The sequence below is a fragment of the Asterias amurensis genome, chromosome 2 (genome assembly GCF_032118995.1).
Source record: "Asterias amurensis chromosome 2, ASM3211899v1".
In the NCBI taxonomy this organism is placed as follows: Eukaryota; Metazoa; Echinodermata; class Asteroidea; order Forcipulatida; family Asteriidae; genus Asterias; species Asterias amurensis.
Genome location: NC_092649.1, coordinates 6,756,276 through 6,770,940, shown reverse-complemented (window position 1 = coordinate 6,770,940; position 14,665 = coordinate 6,756,276). Strand labels below are relative to the sequence as shown.

Sequence of the window (14,665 nt, the reverse complement as noted above, 5' to 3'; positions counted from 1 at the left end):
AACATCGTTTTATTTTTAGCATGCTGTATGTAAACAACCGCTTGGTGGCGCTCTTGTGTCTGGGTACGTGGGTTAGAAAAAAAAATTGTTGACATTATTGCCGAGGTCGGAGTGTGGTGTGGCTTGGAGCATAATGTAAGTTTTGGGAGTGTCTTAAGATTATGCATTAAAAACAATAATTAGTTTAAAAGCATTGACACGACTGGCACATGCAGTGTCAGTGGCAGCAAAGCCAGTGTCTGGTGTTCATTCCTGGTGACATGGGAAATCATTCATGCAAAGATGCATGGACAATTTAAATTTTATTTCACGGGTTAAATTTTTCAAACAATATTTTGATTTTGTTTTTTATTATAAAGAATTTCAATCATGATTATTGATTGATTGATGATGATATAGGTACAGAAGTAAAGTCTAGAGCTAGACCAAGTAACTGGGGCGTACTCCTTTTTTCGAAATTTTGACATTCTCGGTCGCTAGAAAAATAGAAGTAGAATGTCAAAATTTCAAAAGAAGGAGTACGCCCCAGTTACTGGGTCTAGTCTAGACCCAAGAACGGGGGCTCTGTAATGTAGTGTTAGTACTTGGTCTAGGGAAAAGGTTGCAATGGTCGAAACCCTCAATTCTCCAGGGACGGGAAGTTGAGGTTTGTTAGCCCATCAACCTGACCTGGCTCATGCATGGACTATGACCAAGGTCATCAAGGGTAAAGGCCCGGTCAACAAATCACGCCCTTGATTGGTGGATTAAGCGGGCGCGTATTCTGCGCGAAGCAACTCGTCCAATAGAATGCATTCTCTTTGCGTGGTGATTGTTATCGTTTTCGTTATCGCTGCAGTGTGACTGGCCCTTTAAAGAGGATTACAATTAACTAGGAAAAATCAACTACGACTGTGATGTGGATGAAGGGTTACACTTTGGAAAAGTTTCTGTATCCTGCCACCACCTTTCTATTGTTTATGAAATGATATAATTTGAGCTGAGTACAATGAGAAGTGGAAGTGTCGTGGCCGAGCGGTTAAAAGCACCGAATTCAAACACTGGTGTTTCTGATCAGCAGAGTGTGGGTTCGAATCCCCAGCCGTGACACTGTGTCCTTGAGCAAGACACTTAACCATTGCTTCGTCCTTCGGATGGGACGTAAAGCCGTTGGCCCCATGTGTTGTGTAACGCATGTAAAAGAACCCAGTGCACTTATCGAAAAGAGAAGGGGTTCGCCCTGGTGTTTCTAGTTGTGGCTGCTTAATGCGCCGTAGCACCTTGTAAACCCTTATAAGGTGCTAAATAATTGGGTCTCAGAATTCATCACTGCAATAACCTATCTTTCTGAAAGTTTGTATATACTCAGCGCCTTGAGTACCTTGGTTGGTAGATACGTGCGCTATATAAGACTTCGCTATTATTATTATTATTATTATTATTATTATTATTATTATTATATTAATTTTGGTAAAAATTTGTGAAAAGTGGTGGCAGGAGAAAATCTTCGGGTCTATATAATCTGTGCTATAAAAGCCGTACACAAACTTCTTTGGATTTGAAGTGCACCATTTAGGATTGGAATAAGAGTGTGCAATCTCATTTGGCTCGGGACACAGTCATCTTGGTTTTTGGTATGGCGACTTCCTTGCTGTCCTTGCCTCCTGTGTACAAAAGTATGTGGTAAATGGTCACCTGCTAAAATGCAGAGTGCAGTGGTGTGAGATTGATGCCTTGTTGGCTGGTTGAGACGCGCCTGACTTGCTGATTCAGACGCAGAGGAATTCCTTCACAATGACACTGACAGTCAATCCTTCACAATGACACTATGACAGACAAGATCATCCACAATGAGTCAACGACACTGACAGACATCCTTCACAATGACACTGCTAACAGGCAATCTTTCACAATGACACTGTCAGTTAATCTTTCACAATGACACTGCTGACAGTAAATCCTTCACAATTACACTGACAGTCAATCTTTCACAATGACACTGACAGTTAATATTTCACAACTTGACACTGCTGACAGTCAATCTTTCATAATGACACTGACAGTCAATCCTTCACAATGACTCTGACAGTTATTTTTTCACCATGACACTGACAGTTAATATTTCACAACTTGACACTGCTGACAGTCAACCCTTCACAATGACACTAAAAGTCAATCTTTCACAATGACACTGACAGTCAATCCTTCACAATGACACTGACAGTCTATCCTTCACAATGACTCTGACAGTTATTTTTTTACAGTGACACTGCTGACAGTCAATCCTTCACAATGACTCTGACAGTCAATCCTTCACAATGACACTAACAGTCAATCTTTCACAATGACACTGACAGTTAATATTTCACAACTTGACACTGCTGACAGTCAATCTTTCATAATGACACTGACAGTATATCCTTCACAATGACATTGACAGTTAATTTTTCACAGTGACACTGCTGACAGTCGATCTTTCACAATGACACTGACAGTCAATCCTTCACAATGACTCTGACAGTTAATTTTTCACAATGACACTGACAGTTAATATTTCACAACTTGACACTGCTGACAGTAAATCCTTCACAATGACACTGACAGTCAATCCTTTACAATGACTGTCAGTTAATCTTTCACAGTGACACTGCTGACAGTCAATCTTTCACACTGACATTGACAGTAAATCCTTCACAATGACACTGTCAGCTAGTCTTTCACAATGACACTGCTGACAGTAAATCCTTCACAATGACACTGATAGTCAATCTTTCACAATGACACTGACAGTCAATCTTTCACAATGACACTGACAGTCAATCCCTTCACAATGACACTGACAGTCAATCTTTCACAATGACACTGACAGTCAATCCTTCACAATGACACTGCTAACAGGCAATCTTTCACAATGACACTGTCAGCTAGTCTTTCACAATGACACTGCTGACAGTAAATCCTTCACAAATACACTGATAGTCAATCTTTCACAATGACACTGACAGTCAATCTTTCACAATGACACTGACAGTCAATCCCTTCACAATGACACTGTGTGGTGCTCCACAAAGGGAAATTAAAACAGATACTCTACCAGCCAGTGTTAACTCTTTGCTTTACTTTTTTTCAACAGCGTAGCACACAAGAATTGACACAACATCTCCAGGATGCTGGCCTTTGCAATCTTTGCTGTGACGTTTGTAGTCGTGTTGATAGCAGCAGTCATCTACTTTTACCCTGTAAGTTTATAGGGCATCCTGGGTTTGTCCAAAACGTCAAATTCTGTTGCCCAATATTCACCTAAAGTCACCTGGAAATAGAAATTGTTTTCTTTCAAACATAAGAGTATATGCTTACGAACAATAAAACAATTTTTTTAGTAATTGTTTGTCACGATTTATATGTTTAAAAAATATATAAAGTTATTTGGGGGGCTGACTCCGCCTACCCCTTTTGTGACGTCAATCGAGGCAGACTTTGCCTGCAGTGCATAGTAAACACACGTGCAAAGTACATGTACGTCCAAGTCGTGAGTTGGTACATTTCAAAAAGTGTTTCTGCATTCAGCAGCAATACACCTGGTCGGCATTGCCGGAAAAAAACAAAAACAAAATTTTTTGATTCGTACAAACTCACGACTTGGTCCGTCATGTACTTTGCAATTGTGTTTACTCTACGCATTACAGGCAAAGTCTGCCTCGATTGACGTCACGAACAGCGCCCTCTCGGGTCGGGGTCTACTCTTAAATTTGTAAATAACATAAGAACTGATTTTTTTAAACCTTAGTTAACTGTTCATTCACATTCCACTCATCAAAACACATATATTAGTGATAAAAGCTTTATTTTGAAAAAATACCACTTCCAGGTGACTTTAAATTTAAGAAATGTAAAGCGTTTAATTTTTACATATGGATGCTTGGTTTGAGGATGTATGATCTTAGAGATACAGTTGTATGAAAAGGAGAAAACAGCTGGACAGTGAATTTGGCTGGAAGAAAATGTTCAAGTGATAAATCTAAATTAATACAACAAGAACTACAGGAAACTTGTAATTTGAGTGGCCCATTTCGAGCGAGGTCCCAAGCTGCCCGTGCAGCACCAACATGGGATGCATTTTTTTCATTTGGCCACTTTTGTTTCAAATAATTCTCTCATGGATCAATTGTCGGTGATTGAACTGTTCTGTGAATTGGCTGTTTTTGTCTCATTTTCTGTTTTGTTCAAGATAGCGTGGTGTTTTATGCAGAGTGAATTGTGTTATTTTATGTCTTTTTTGTTTATTGCAGGGCTCAACTAAGACCAGCACTATCCCTGGAATGGATCCAACGGATCCAAGGTAAGGATGATGGAGTTGTTCTCCTCCAGAGAGAAAAATATCTTTCTGCAAATCTTGCCCACTGTTAAATCTAGCACAGTAGTTGTAGAACGTGGTGTGTCATGGCTGAGCGGTCTTGTTCATAAGGCCCAAGCTCTGGTAATAGTCAGTAGCAGAGTGTGGGTTCGAATCCCGGTCATGACACCTGAGCTCTTGAGCAATGCACGAATAACCATAATTGCTTCTTAAAAAATGGGAAGGTAGTGCATTCTGCTCCACCAACCTTGCTCTAAGCGGATTTAAATCGTTTGGGCTTAGATTCTGAAAACTGGCCCATTTGTTTTTCCATGTCCTAAAAGTGACAGAGGGAGCTCCCCAAATGTTCCTACATGTATACCCATAACAAACTCTTTCTCTCTTGTACTGAAATGCCCCCAAACATTCTCAAGATTCCCAGAACACAATGAAGACACAATGAGAGGGGAGGTACACCACTGTCACAAAACAATCACCAAATGATGATGAGAAATCGAGCTGAAGATCCTGTGTGTTTATTTATTGATTTCCTCTTTATCCTGGGGAGACCTCTCAGTTAAACACTGTTTTTCACACGTGCCCAGCAGCTACAAACAAACATAAAAAATGTGTTACAGATGGCACTTTCAAAACCCAGAAAAGAGACGAGGCTCACCCTGGTGGAACTGGCGTGCTCAGTTGTAGATTGTGCAGCAGCACCTCGTCAACCTTCCAAAGTACCATATGGGTCTCATCATTCAAAATAGTTCTGTATGTCTGTTGTAAAAGAATGAGTTGGTCGAGGTTCCTGCAGATAAAGTACTTTAAAAATTGTGTTTATTATTATTGTATATTTATTGTACAGAGAAGGTAACTTCCCAGATATTGGTGCCGCAGGAAGCATGCATGAGTTTCTTGCGAACTTGCATGAGACTTATGGGACCATAGCATCCTTCTGGTTTGGTACAAAGTTCACTGTTAGTATTGCTTCACCAGAGCTATTCAAAGAGCACATGGGAGTATTTGATCGACCACGTAAGTACAATTATCTCACAAATGTTCAACCATTTTGGCCTCAGAGTACCAGACCTCAAAACTAACAATGGACAGCAGTCCCAATACCAACAATGCGGCAACTCCAGGAGTGCGCCCCCATTACAACCTGAGGACGAAGGGGCCTCAGACCCCAGTCTATGCCGAATGATGATGAGCAGTCCCAATGCCAGTTTTGTTAGTATTCGTGTTCGTGTGCAAGAGGCGCCTTTTTCAACGCCGGGGTGGGAAGAAAATTCGAGAATTTTTTGGTGTTTTTTTTCCCGGCTCGTCATGATTTTGTTGTCAGTGGGGCTGCCACCATGAGCATTGAATGACAACTGCTTTTATCTGTAGTATTTGTGTGCAAAAGGTGCCGTTTTTTTTACATAGGGCCAGTACACTTAATTCTGGACAAAGTCGGTGGACGAAGGTGTTGTTTGATTGAATACAAACATCTCACCTCAACCCTAAAATAAATCTCTTATTTAAAAAACATTGTGTGTATACAACTTTCAATTATGTTGAGAATACATTATTTCTTTCTTTCAGCGGAACTGTTTGCCTTGTTTAAGCCTCTGATTGGCCGAAGTTCTATCCATTATGCTAATAAGGCCGATGGACGGAGGAGACGCATCATGTATGACCCGCCCTTCACACAAGCAAACCTCAGAAACTACTGTGGTACATTCAACGAGGTAATATTTTATTGTCAGTAGTGTGGCCATCCCCTATTAAGTTTGTTGTCTTATCCTATGCCTGCAGGGTTAAAGGCACTGGACACTATTGGTAATTGTCCAAGACCAGTCTTCTCACTTGGTGTATCTCAAAATATGCACAAAATAACAAACCTGTGAAAATTTGGACTCAATTGGTCGTCAAAGTTGCAAGATAATAATGGAAGAAAAAACACCCTTGTTACACGAAGTTGTTTGCTTTCAGATGCTTGATTTCGAGACCTCAAATTTTAAATCTGAGGGCTCGAAATCAAATTCTTGGAAAATTACTTCTTTCTGGAAAACTACATTACTTCAGAGGGAGCCGTTTTTCACAATGTTTTATACTAGCAACAGCTCTCCATTGCTTGTTACAAAGTAAGTTTTTATGCTAACAATTATTTTGAGTAACTACCAATAGTGTCCACTGCCTTTAAGATATTTCAGACTTTGTAAAGTCTGCCTGGTAATACAAAAAATGCAGTAATTTTCTCTGATTTATAATCTTCCTCTTTGATCCACTTCTCTAGTGCTGACGATACTTTTCCTAAAAGCTCCTTGGAATCTTTTATAATAATAATTTTAAAAATAACTAGTTCTTATATAGCGCGCCGCCCAAAATGTATCAATGCGCTAAACATTAAGGCCCTGGTCATTGGCCCAATAACATCCCTTTAATCTTTCCCATCTCCCTGGGAAGTAAACAGCCCTGAGCTGCCATGGCGCTCCACTGGCTGTTTCATACACCCTTTAACTCCAAGGATGATCAAAAGGGGGAATGCCTTTCTATACCTCCTAAGATCTGGATCCTAGTTTCAGACCTTTTGGAGAGAATTGACTCTAGCTCCTGTGCTTGACTCGGATTTAAAATGGTTAAGATTGGCAACAGCTGAGATATATTATCTGGATGTTTCAGTTGGCTTGTGAGCTTGAGAAGAAACTTCTGGGTTTACCAAAGGACGAACACCTCCCATTGATGCAATACTGCCATGCTCTCGTCATCAAGGCACTCACCCGGATATTCTTTGGAGATTACTTCAAAGATGAAGGCAACATTCTCAAGTTTCGACACTCATTTGAAATTGTGAGTTTACAGTGAATACATTCTTCAAATGGTTGTTAGGCATTGACCACTTACTACTCTGTAACTTATCACATGATTTTCATTGAACTTTAATAGTTCATTGTGGTTTCTGTAACGTAACACTCCGACTGTCTGGCCATTCAGTTTCAACCACTGTGGTTTTGAATGATAAATAAACTTTGCCAACCTGCAAAATGATAGTCATGTGGTGGATGGGAAGTAACTATAAATAGTAAACTTGTGGGCTTAACCATGTACATGTATAACTCTCTTTTGTGGGAGTTTTGACTCTGAAAAAGAGCTGTTGCAGTCTTGATGTTCAAACCGTAGACTCTGCTCATCTTAAGAAGAATGCAGATGGAAGATTATGGATGTATTTTGGTTTTGCCCTTTCTTTATCGTTACATCAAAAGACAAGACAAGTTCCCAAAAGAAAATAAACTACCTGGCAAGTAGATACACACATGGTGTTACTGCAAACCAAACATACTTCATTGAACATAAATATTGAAAATGATAATAATAATAACATGCATTTTAAATAGCGCTTAATACAAGGTTTCTAAGCGCTGAACAGGAAGTGTAAGATAACAAAAAATTACAATTAAAAGTGGGGTGAAATAGCAGAAACTGAATAGACTAGATGGATTTAAATAAGTGTGTTTTTAGAGCAGTTTTAAATGAGTCCAGTGTAGATGAGGCACGGATGTGAATGGGAAGATTGAGCCCCCTATGGATGTGTTTACTTGATTTATTTTAGTGTTGGTCTGAAATGGAAACTAGTCTAACTCAATGCCCTGCAGAGGATGGGAGCGACAGGGACAAGAAGTTCAAGGAAGGTGAGTTGGTCGACCGGTCCCCCCCCTCTTTATCTGCAAGGATAAAGACAGGCACTGGTCTTACAGGACCGATGGTATCAGTGGATAAACTTGCAGTGACGTAAGCTTTCAATTTCTGCGATTATGATTGGTCTTCTCTGAAGTGACTGGTCCCCTGTTTTTATCTGCATGGATAAAGCCGGGCCTCATTCTTAAGTGACTGGTCCCCTGTCTTTATCTGCATGGACACTATTGGCAATTACTCAAAATAATTGTCATCATAAAACCTTAATTTGTAACGAGTAATGGAGAGAGGTTGATGGTATAAAATATTGTGAGAAACGGCTCCCTCTGAAGTGACATAGTTTTCGAGAGAGAAGTAATTTTCCACGAATTTGATTTCAAGACCTCAAGTTTAGAACTTGAGGTCATGAAATCAAGCATCTGAACGCAAACAACTTCGTGTGACAAGGGTGTTTTTTCTTTCATTATTATCTCGCAACTTCGAGCTCAAATTTTCACAGGTTTGTTATACTATGCATATGTTGAGATACACCAAGTGTGAAGACTAGTCTTTGATAATTACCAATAGTGTCCACTGTCTTTAACATCAAAGCTTAATAACAATGTGTTGATTGTCTTTGACCAACAGCTTTAGGTTTCATGCACGATAGTATAAGAGCCATTATGAAGAAGCGTAAAGCAAAGCCTGTAGTTGGGTCCACATTGTTTATCGACGTTCTCCTGGAGAATGAGCTACCAGAAGAGCAGGTACTAGATGATTGTCTCAGCTACATGATGGGTGCATTTCACACATCTGGAAATTGTGAGTACTGTTCCCGTGGAGATTTGTGCATTCACCACTGGAGTTCAAACTCCTTATTCCACAGGCACACAGTTTTGTACGAACTGAATTGGTGGCTACGGCTAAAACTGTTGCTATCGGTGTTGCTAAGGATATACTATACGTCAATGCATGATGATTCTGCGATCCAGCTATAGCCGTGTCCAAAGCCGTTAATTCAGCCAGAGCCTAAGCCTCCTGGAGGTAGATGCTGTTTGAGGCATGTTCACAACTGAGGAACATATGGGTGTTGCTAAGGATGTCCTATACTTCAATACAAGATGATAATAATAATAATGATAAGGCAATCCAACTGTTGTCAGAGCCTACCACAAATTTAGACAAACCCTAAGCTGTATATAACTGTTGAAGCATGTTCAAGACTGAAGAACATAAGAATTGTGTGGGTTGTGTTACGTGTACAAAAATAAAGTTAACATAATTACTGATGAATTTACAGATTGTATGACACACCAACAATATAAAAGCTATGACATCACAAAAGCTGTACAGACATTCAGGCTTTCTTATTATTTTTCATGACATTTTACCTTAAAATAGCGGTGTGAAAAATCAACAAGATTAACAATTTCTGGGCATATGGTGATGACTGAACAGAAATGGAAGATCTGTAAAGGGTTAAGGTCCATTATGTTGAATGTGATTTAAATATCTCCGTAATCACTGTCCTAAAGACAGTAGGAACAAACTCTAACTGGCAACTAGATACACACACATGGTGTTACCGCAAACCAAATATTTATTGATACCTCACCATGCAATGCCTCAAATCCTAAGTATCTCCCTAATTACTGTCCTAAAGACAGTTCTCTAGGAACAAACTCTAACTGGCAACTAGATACACACACATGGTGTGACCGCAAACCAAATATATATTGGTACCTCACCATGCAATGCCTTAAATCCTAAGTATCTCCCTAATTGTACAAAATCTCCCTGATTGTCGGATGCAAATATTGGCAGCTCTACCAGAATGTGTTATTTCAAAAACTACCCTTGAAAGGCCAAGCGCAGAGATATTGTATCTGGCCAAATTAACCTCCCTTGGTCACACAACACAATCATAGGGACTCTTGATTCAGCATTTTGACACCGAGTTTCTTTCGCACGAGACTCAACATTGTTGCCAAGTCGAGATACAAAAAAATACTTAATGGTTTGGTGTTTCGACCCTCGAGTCTTTCTCAAAGGTTAGAAGAGATACAATGCTTCTCGACTGACACGACTAAAGTGTGAGGATTTTTGAGATTGATTTGATAATTTCTTGTGGCATATTATTTGTTGATAGTGATGGCTTGGACGATATATTTCCTGGCTACTCACCAGGATTGTCAAGAGAAACTACACCAGGAGGTCACGAAGGTCAAGGGTCAAGTGGAGCAGTCCCAGTTGGATCAACTCAAGTGAGTGAAGATTTTTCTCCCTTCTTTATGGGATATGATGGTGAATTTTTCAACACATACCAATGCGTTATATATAATTGCTGTGTGCAGGTCATTGTAAATCTATCAAAACATATCTGTTTCAGAAATAATAGCCTTCAAACTTTTGGTTGTCTTGTGTCATTGTGTTATAGCAGAGTTCTTGTTTTTTCTGCGCTAGGAGTGCGTCACCATTGACAGACGTTGCGCACTAGAAATGTTTAACATTGTTATTATTATTATTAACATCATGGATGTATAATGTAAAAACAAAACAAAAAATCCAATTACAGTGAGTGTGGACAAACATGGCTGCTTCCTAGTGCTTCTGTCTTTTCCTCACTACACTGGGCGTTGCTTGCTAGGATTGTTTACATTGTGTACCCACTGTGAGTCACCCAACAGTAGTACATGATTGTGTCATTTTCTTGTTTCAATTGGTTGATACCATTTGACTTGGCTTCAAAGAAAAATTAGAATGCTATGATGCGGCCCAAAGCAAACATCCAAGTTGCCTTAAAGATGGCACTAGCAGGAACTTTTTGTAGTATTCTCTTTTGGAAAGGAGGTAGAAAAACCTGAGGAATTTAATGTGAGGCTACACTGATTACACTGTGCAATGTAGCTGACCACTAGGACTTTACATTATAATGCTGTTAAGCTCAGCATGAATGTTGCCGGCCACCAGTCTGAGCAATCTGAAATATATGGCGGTTTGTCTAAATTAGCAACTTGTTTTTGTGTACCAGCTCTGAAAACTTCCTCAATTGTACTATTGGTCAGTTTGTTGATTGAGATTCAATCTGTATTCAACAGATATCTGCATCATGTGATCAACGAGAGTCTACGCCTGTCAATATTGACCCCTTATGCTGCTCGTTTTCAGGATAGTGACACTGAGCTAGGGGGTCACATCATCCCAGCAGGGGTAAGAACAAACTCCTTCTGTTTTAATCCAGAGGTTGCTGGTTCAAATCCTTCTCTTCTCAGTTTATTTTTTTTCCCAACAAAACTGAATAAATAGATGGTAAACTTGCATCGGGGATAAAGAATATATATTTTGGTTTTACACTGATGTGTGTTAGCACTGTATACTCAGTACTTTCAGAGTTCTGTGAAACAGATCAAAGGCTTATTACTTGGTCGTATTCAAACCACAACCTTTTGAATTGTGCAGCAAATGTCTTGCCAACTAGACCACCGTGATTGCCCGGTAGCTAGAGGCAGTTTGAATCCTATATGAAGCAGTGGTTAACATAACTTATCCATGTTTTAAACCAGACTTGTGAACTTACTAAACCCCAGGTTTTATAGTTCATAGAATACAAATTACTAATACTGTCTGTCTGTGTTTAAATCATACAATATATGTTCGTAGATATTTAACATTTCAAAATATCGTTTTCTAGACTTCAGTTTACCATGCTCTTGGAGTAGTGCTGGAGGATCCAGAGATTTGGCCAGAGCCCCAAAAGTAAGTAAAATATCTTCCAATGTTTTTTAGTCCTATGAAACGCACTTCAAAGTTAGCTCTGGATGGATCACTTTGATTTGGGCTCTAATGATTAAAGTGCTTCAGAAGGAAATATAGATGGTCAACAAAAAAAGCAGTGCACATTGTTTTGCCTTTTTGGTTGGTAACCTGTTTTCCTTTAAAGGAAGTGCACACTACTGGTTATTACTCAAAATAATTATTAGCAAAAAGCCTTTCTTGCTGACGAATCATGGGGAGAGGTTGATGGTATAAAACGTTGTGAGAAACGGCTCCCTCAGAGGTACCATAGTTCTTGAGAAAGAAGTACTTTTCCACAAATTTGATTTAGAGCCCTCAAATTTAGAACTTGGGGTCTCAAAATCAAGCATCTTAATGCACACAACTTAGTGTGACAAGGGTGTTTTTTATTTCATTCATATCTCGCAACTTCGACGACCAATTGAGCTCAAATTTTCACAGGTTTGCTATTTTGTGCATATTTTTTAGATACACCAAGTGAGATGACTGGTCTTTGACAATTACCAATAGTATCCACTGTCTTTAAAGCAAGACTTGTGTAGTAGTAACTGACATTTAAAAGATGTTTTAACAATTTGCAACAGTGATAAAGAACTGTGTTTTACCCATACACTGAATACTCAGTGACTTCCCCTGTCCGACGCAGAAGCAAATCCACAGACATTTACTCAGGTGGGATTCAAACCCAAGATCTTGACCGTTCTAGAGCAAATGTCTTGTCATTATACTGCTTAGCTTGCCTGGTAGAGTTGAATCCTTTTAGTTTATGTAGCTTTTCCGATAAGATTTTGTTGTTTATTGTGCATTTTAAACTTTTGTTAGCGCTGTGATTATAGTTTTCTATGGGGAGCCTTTCTAAATACCTGTTATTACTATTATTATTACTATTATTATTATTAGACTGAAATTGGCTTCTGATTTCTCAAGCTTTTCGTGTTTTCTCTTCCAAGGTTTGATCCTGAACGTTTCAGCGAGGATAACATCACCCAACGTCAAGAGACAGGATTCCAGCCGTTTGGTTTTGCCGGGAAGCGCAGTTGCCCAGGACAGCATTTTGCTTATGCCCAGATGACCATCTTTCTGGCTGTCCTGTGTCGGACCTTGAAGTTCAATCTTGTAGAGGGGCAAGTGGTTGTGCCACGTTACGGTCTTGTGACGTCCCCTGAAGAGGAAATCTGGGTTACCGTTGAGAAGAGAAAATAAAATGGATCAGGGCTTGTATAATATCTTGAAACTTCTGAGGCCAATAAACAAAACAAAATTTGTAACTCCTGCCTTTTTGAAAAGAAGGAGGAGGGCTTATTTTGTTTCTTTTTCAAAACCGGCCGTGCTATTTTTCAAAATTAATTGTTATCGTCTGAGAAAATTAAAAATGTAACAAAAATGAGGCAGTCTCTTAAAAAGGAAGTGGGCGGGTACGCTAAGGATGTTTTTGTTGTTATGTTTTTTAGCTCAAAATTCAAAATAGCCTTGTTTTAACTGAGTTTCTTTAACTGTGGTGTGTTTGAAAAATCTTTCAAATGAACACAAGGTTTTATCACTAGCTATCCTGTTTATAACTCAGCATGATATAAAAACCCATGGGTCACATGCACAAGCTTTTTCTGTAAAAATTGGCCCTTTTTGGTTTTAATGGTGAGCCATTTTGGTTTTGATGGTGTCTGGTGAGTGAATGCTCAATTTGGTGGAAAGGGACTGTTTGAAATCATCTTGAAAATGGTTTGGGGGAGTTTGGGTGTTTTTTTTAATGTTTTTTTTTTCCCTGTTTGAGAGGATGGGCTTTACATACAAACAAAAGTTATTTGACTCTTAATTATGTACTTTGTTGCAGCAATAAGTACTCATAAAGTCAATGTGTGCACTTAAACTTGTACAGCAGGCGGACACAAGCTTTCCCTGTTTCCTTTGTGCTAGTCACCAAATCTCCAAAAAGGAGAAAGCAGAACGTCCTGTAGGCACTTTCCACAATGTATTAATATTCGTTTTAAGTTTGTTCATGTTTTAGAAAGAACCCATGAACTCTATAAAACGTTTTAAAAAGTCTTTATTTTTAGGTTTAGGCACTTCGAGGCCTAAATCAGAACTGACAACTCTCCCTAATTCTGCAGAAAGTTTCCTGAAAGTAAAAACAATATCCATGTTCTGATAATTGGGTTTGAAAATCTCTCTGATTGTGGAAACTTTTACCCCAATTATGATGAATGTAATTCTAAATTATTATTTCCCTAATTGATATGAAAAAATCTCTAACTAACTTCCTGATTGTAAGATGTAAATATTGGTAGCTCTGATGATAATGCCACATTCTTGCGAATAACATTATTCTTTGCGGAAATAATGTAAACAATACATACAGAATTAATTTACAGCAAAAATTACTTAATGGACAAACAACAACAAAATACACTGTGCTTTTTGTAATATGACTTTTCTTTAAAAAAAATCTTGCATTAAATGCATTGTGTCAATTTTACTTATTAAAACATAAGTACTTACAAAAGAGCTGTATTAAAAAAGAATGTCTGAAGTCATAATCTTTGTTTTGTTTGACATTAATAGTTTTATGTGTGCCTGTTCATTCGACATGTGCGCTCATGTGTGTGTTATAAATTTACTTTATCAAAAAGCTCCTGTTTTATGAATAAACAAACTTGAAACTTGGCAACTGGAAACGTCAGTTTGCCAAACAAAATTAAACCCCTTCCTTTCAGATACATTTTTGTCGTAACATTATTATTATTATTTTTTTCGGTCTTATTTATTATTCTCTATAAAAAGGAAAAGGGTATTCTTTCCCATCAGATGCAGAGATTCTCAGATGGTTGTTTTGACAATATTAAGAATAAATACTAAGATTGATTCCACTAGCTAATTGGGGTTCGGAACTTTTCGTGTGCTCTCGGA

At 38.7% G+C, this 14,665-nt stretch overlaps 1 protein-coding gene across 1 annotated transcript; it reads left to right on the top strand.

Moving 5' to 3' along the window:
- The first annotated feature begins 4 nt into the window (after positions 1–4).
- Positions 5–14,406, top strand: LOC139950313 (cytochrome P450 20A1-like). The gene is made up of 12 exons (XM_071948927.1): positions 5–135; positions 3,113–3,218; positions 4,269–4,318; positions 5,178–5,347; positions 5,897–6,042; positions 6,977–7,144; positions 7,905–7,983; positions 8,615–8,788; positions 10,116–10,230; positions 11,065–11,176; positions 11,658–11,722; positions 12,712–14,406. Exons 2-12 carry the CDS (start codon positions 3,147–3,149, stop codon positions 12,962–12,964), a joined length of 1,404 nt encoding a protein of 467 aa, XP_071805028.1. The 5' UTR covers positions 5–135; positions 3,113–3,146; the 3' UTR covers positions 12,965–14,406.
- The last annotated feature ends 259 nt before the right edge of the window (positions 14,407–14,665 follow it).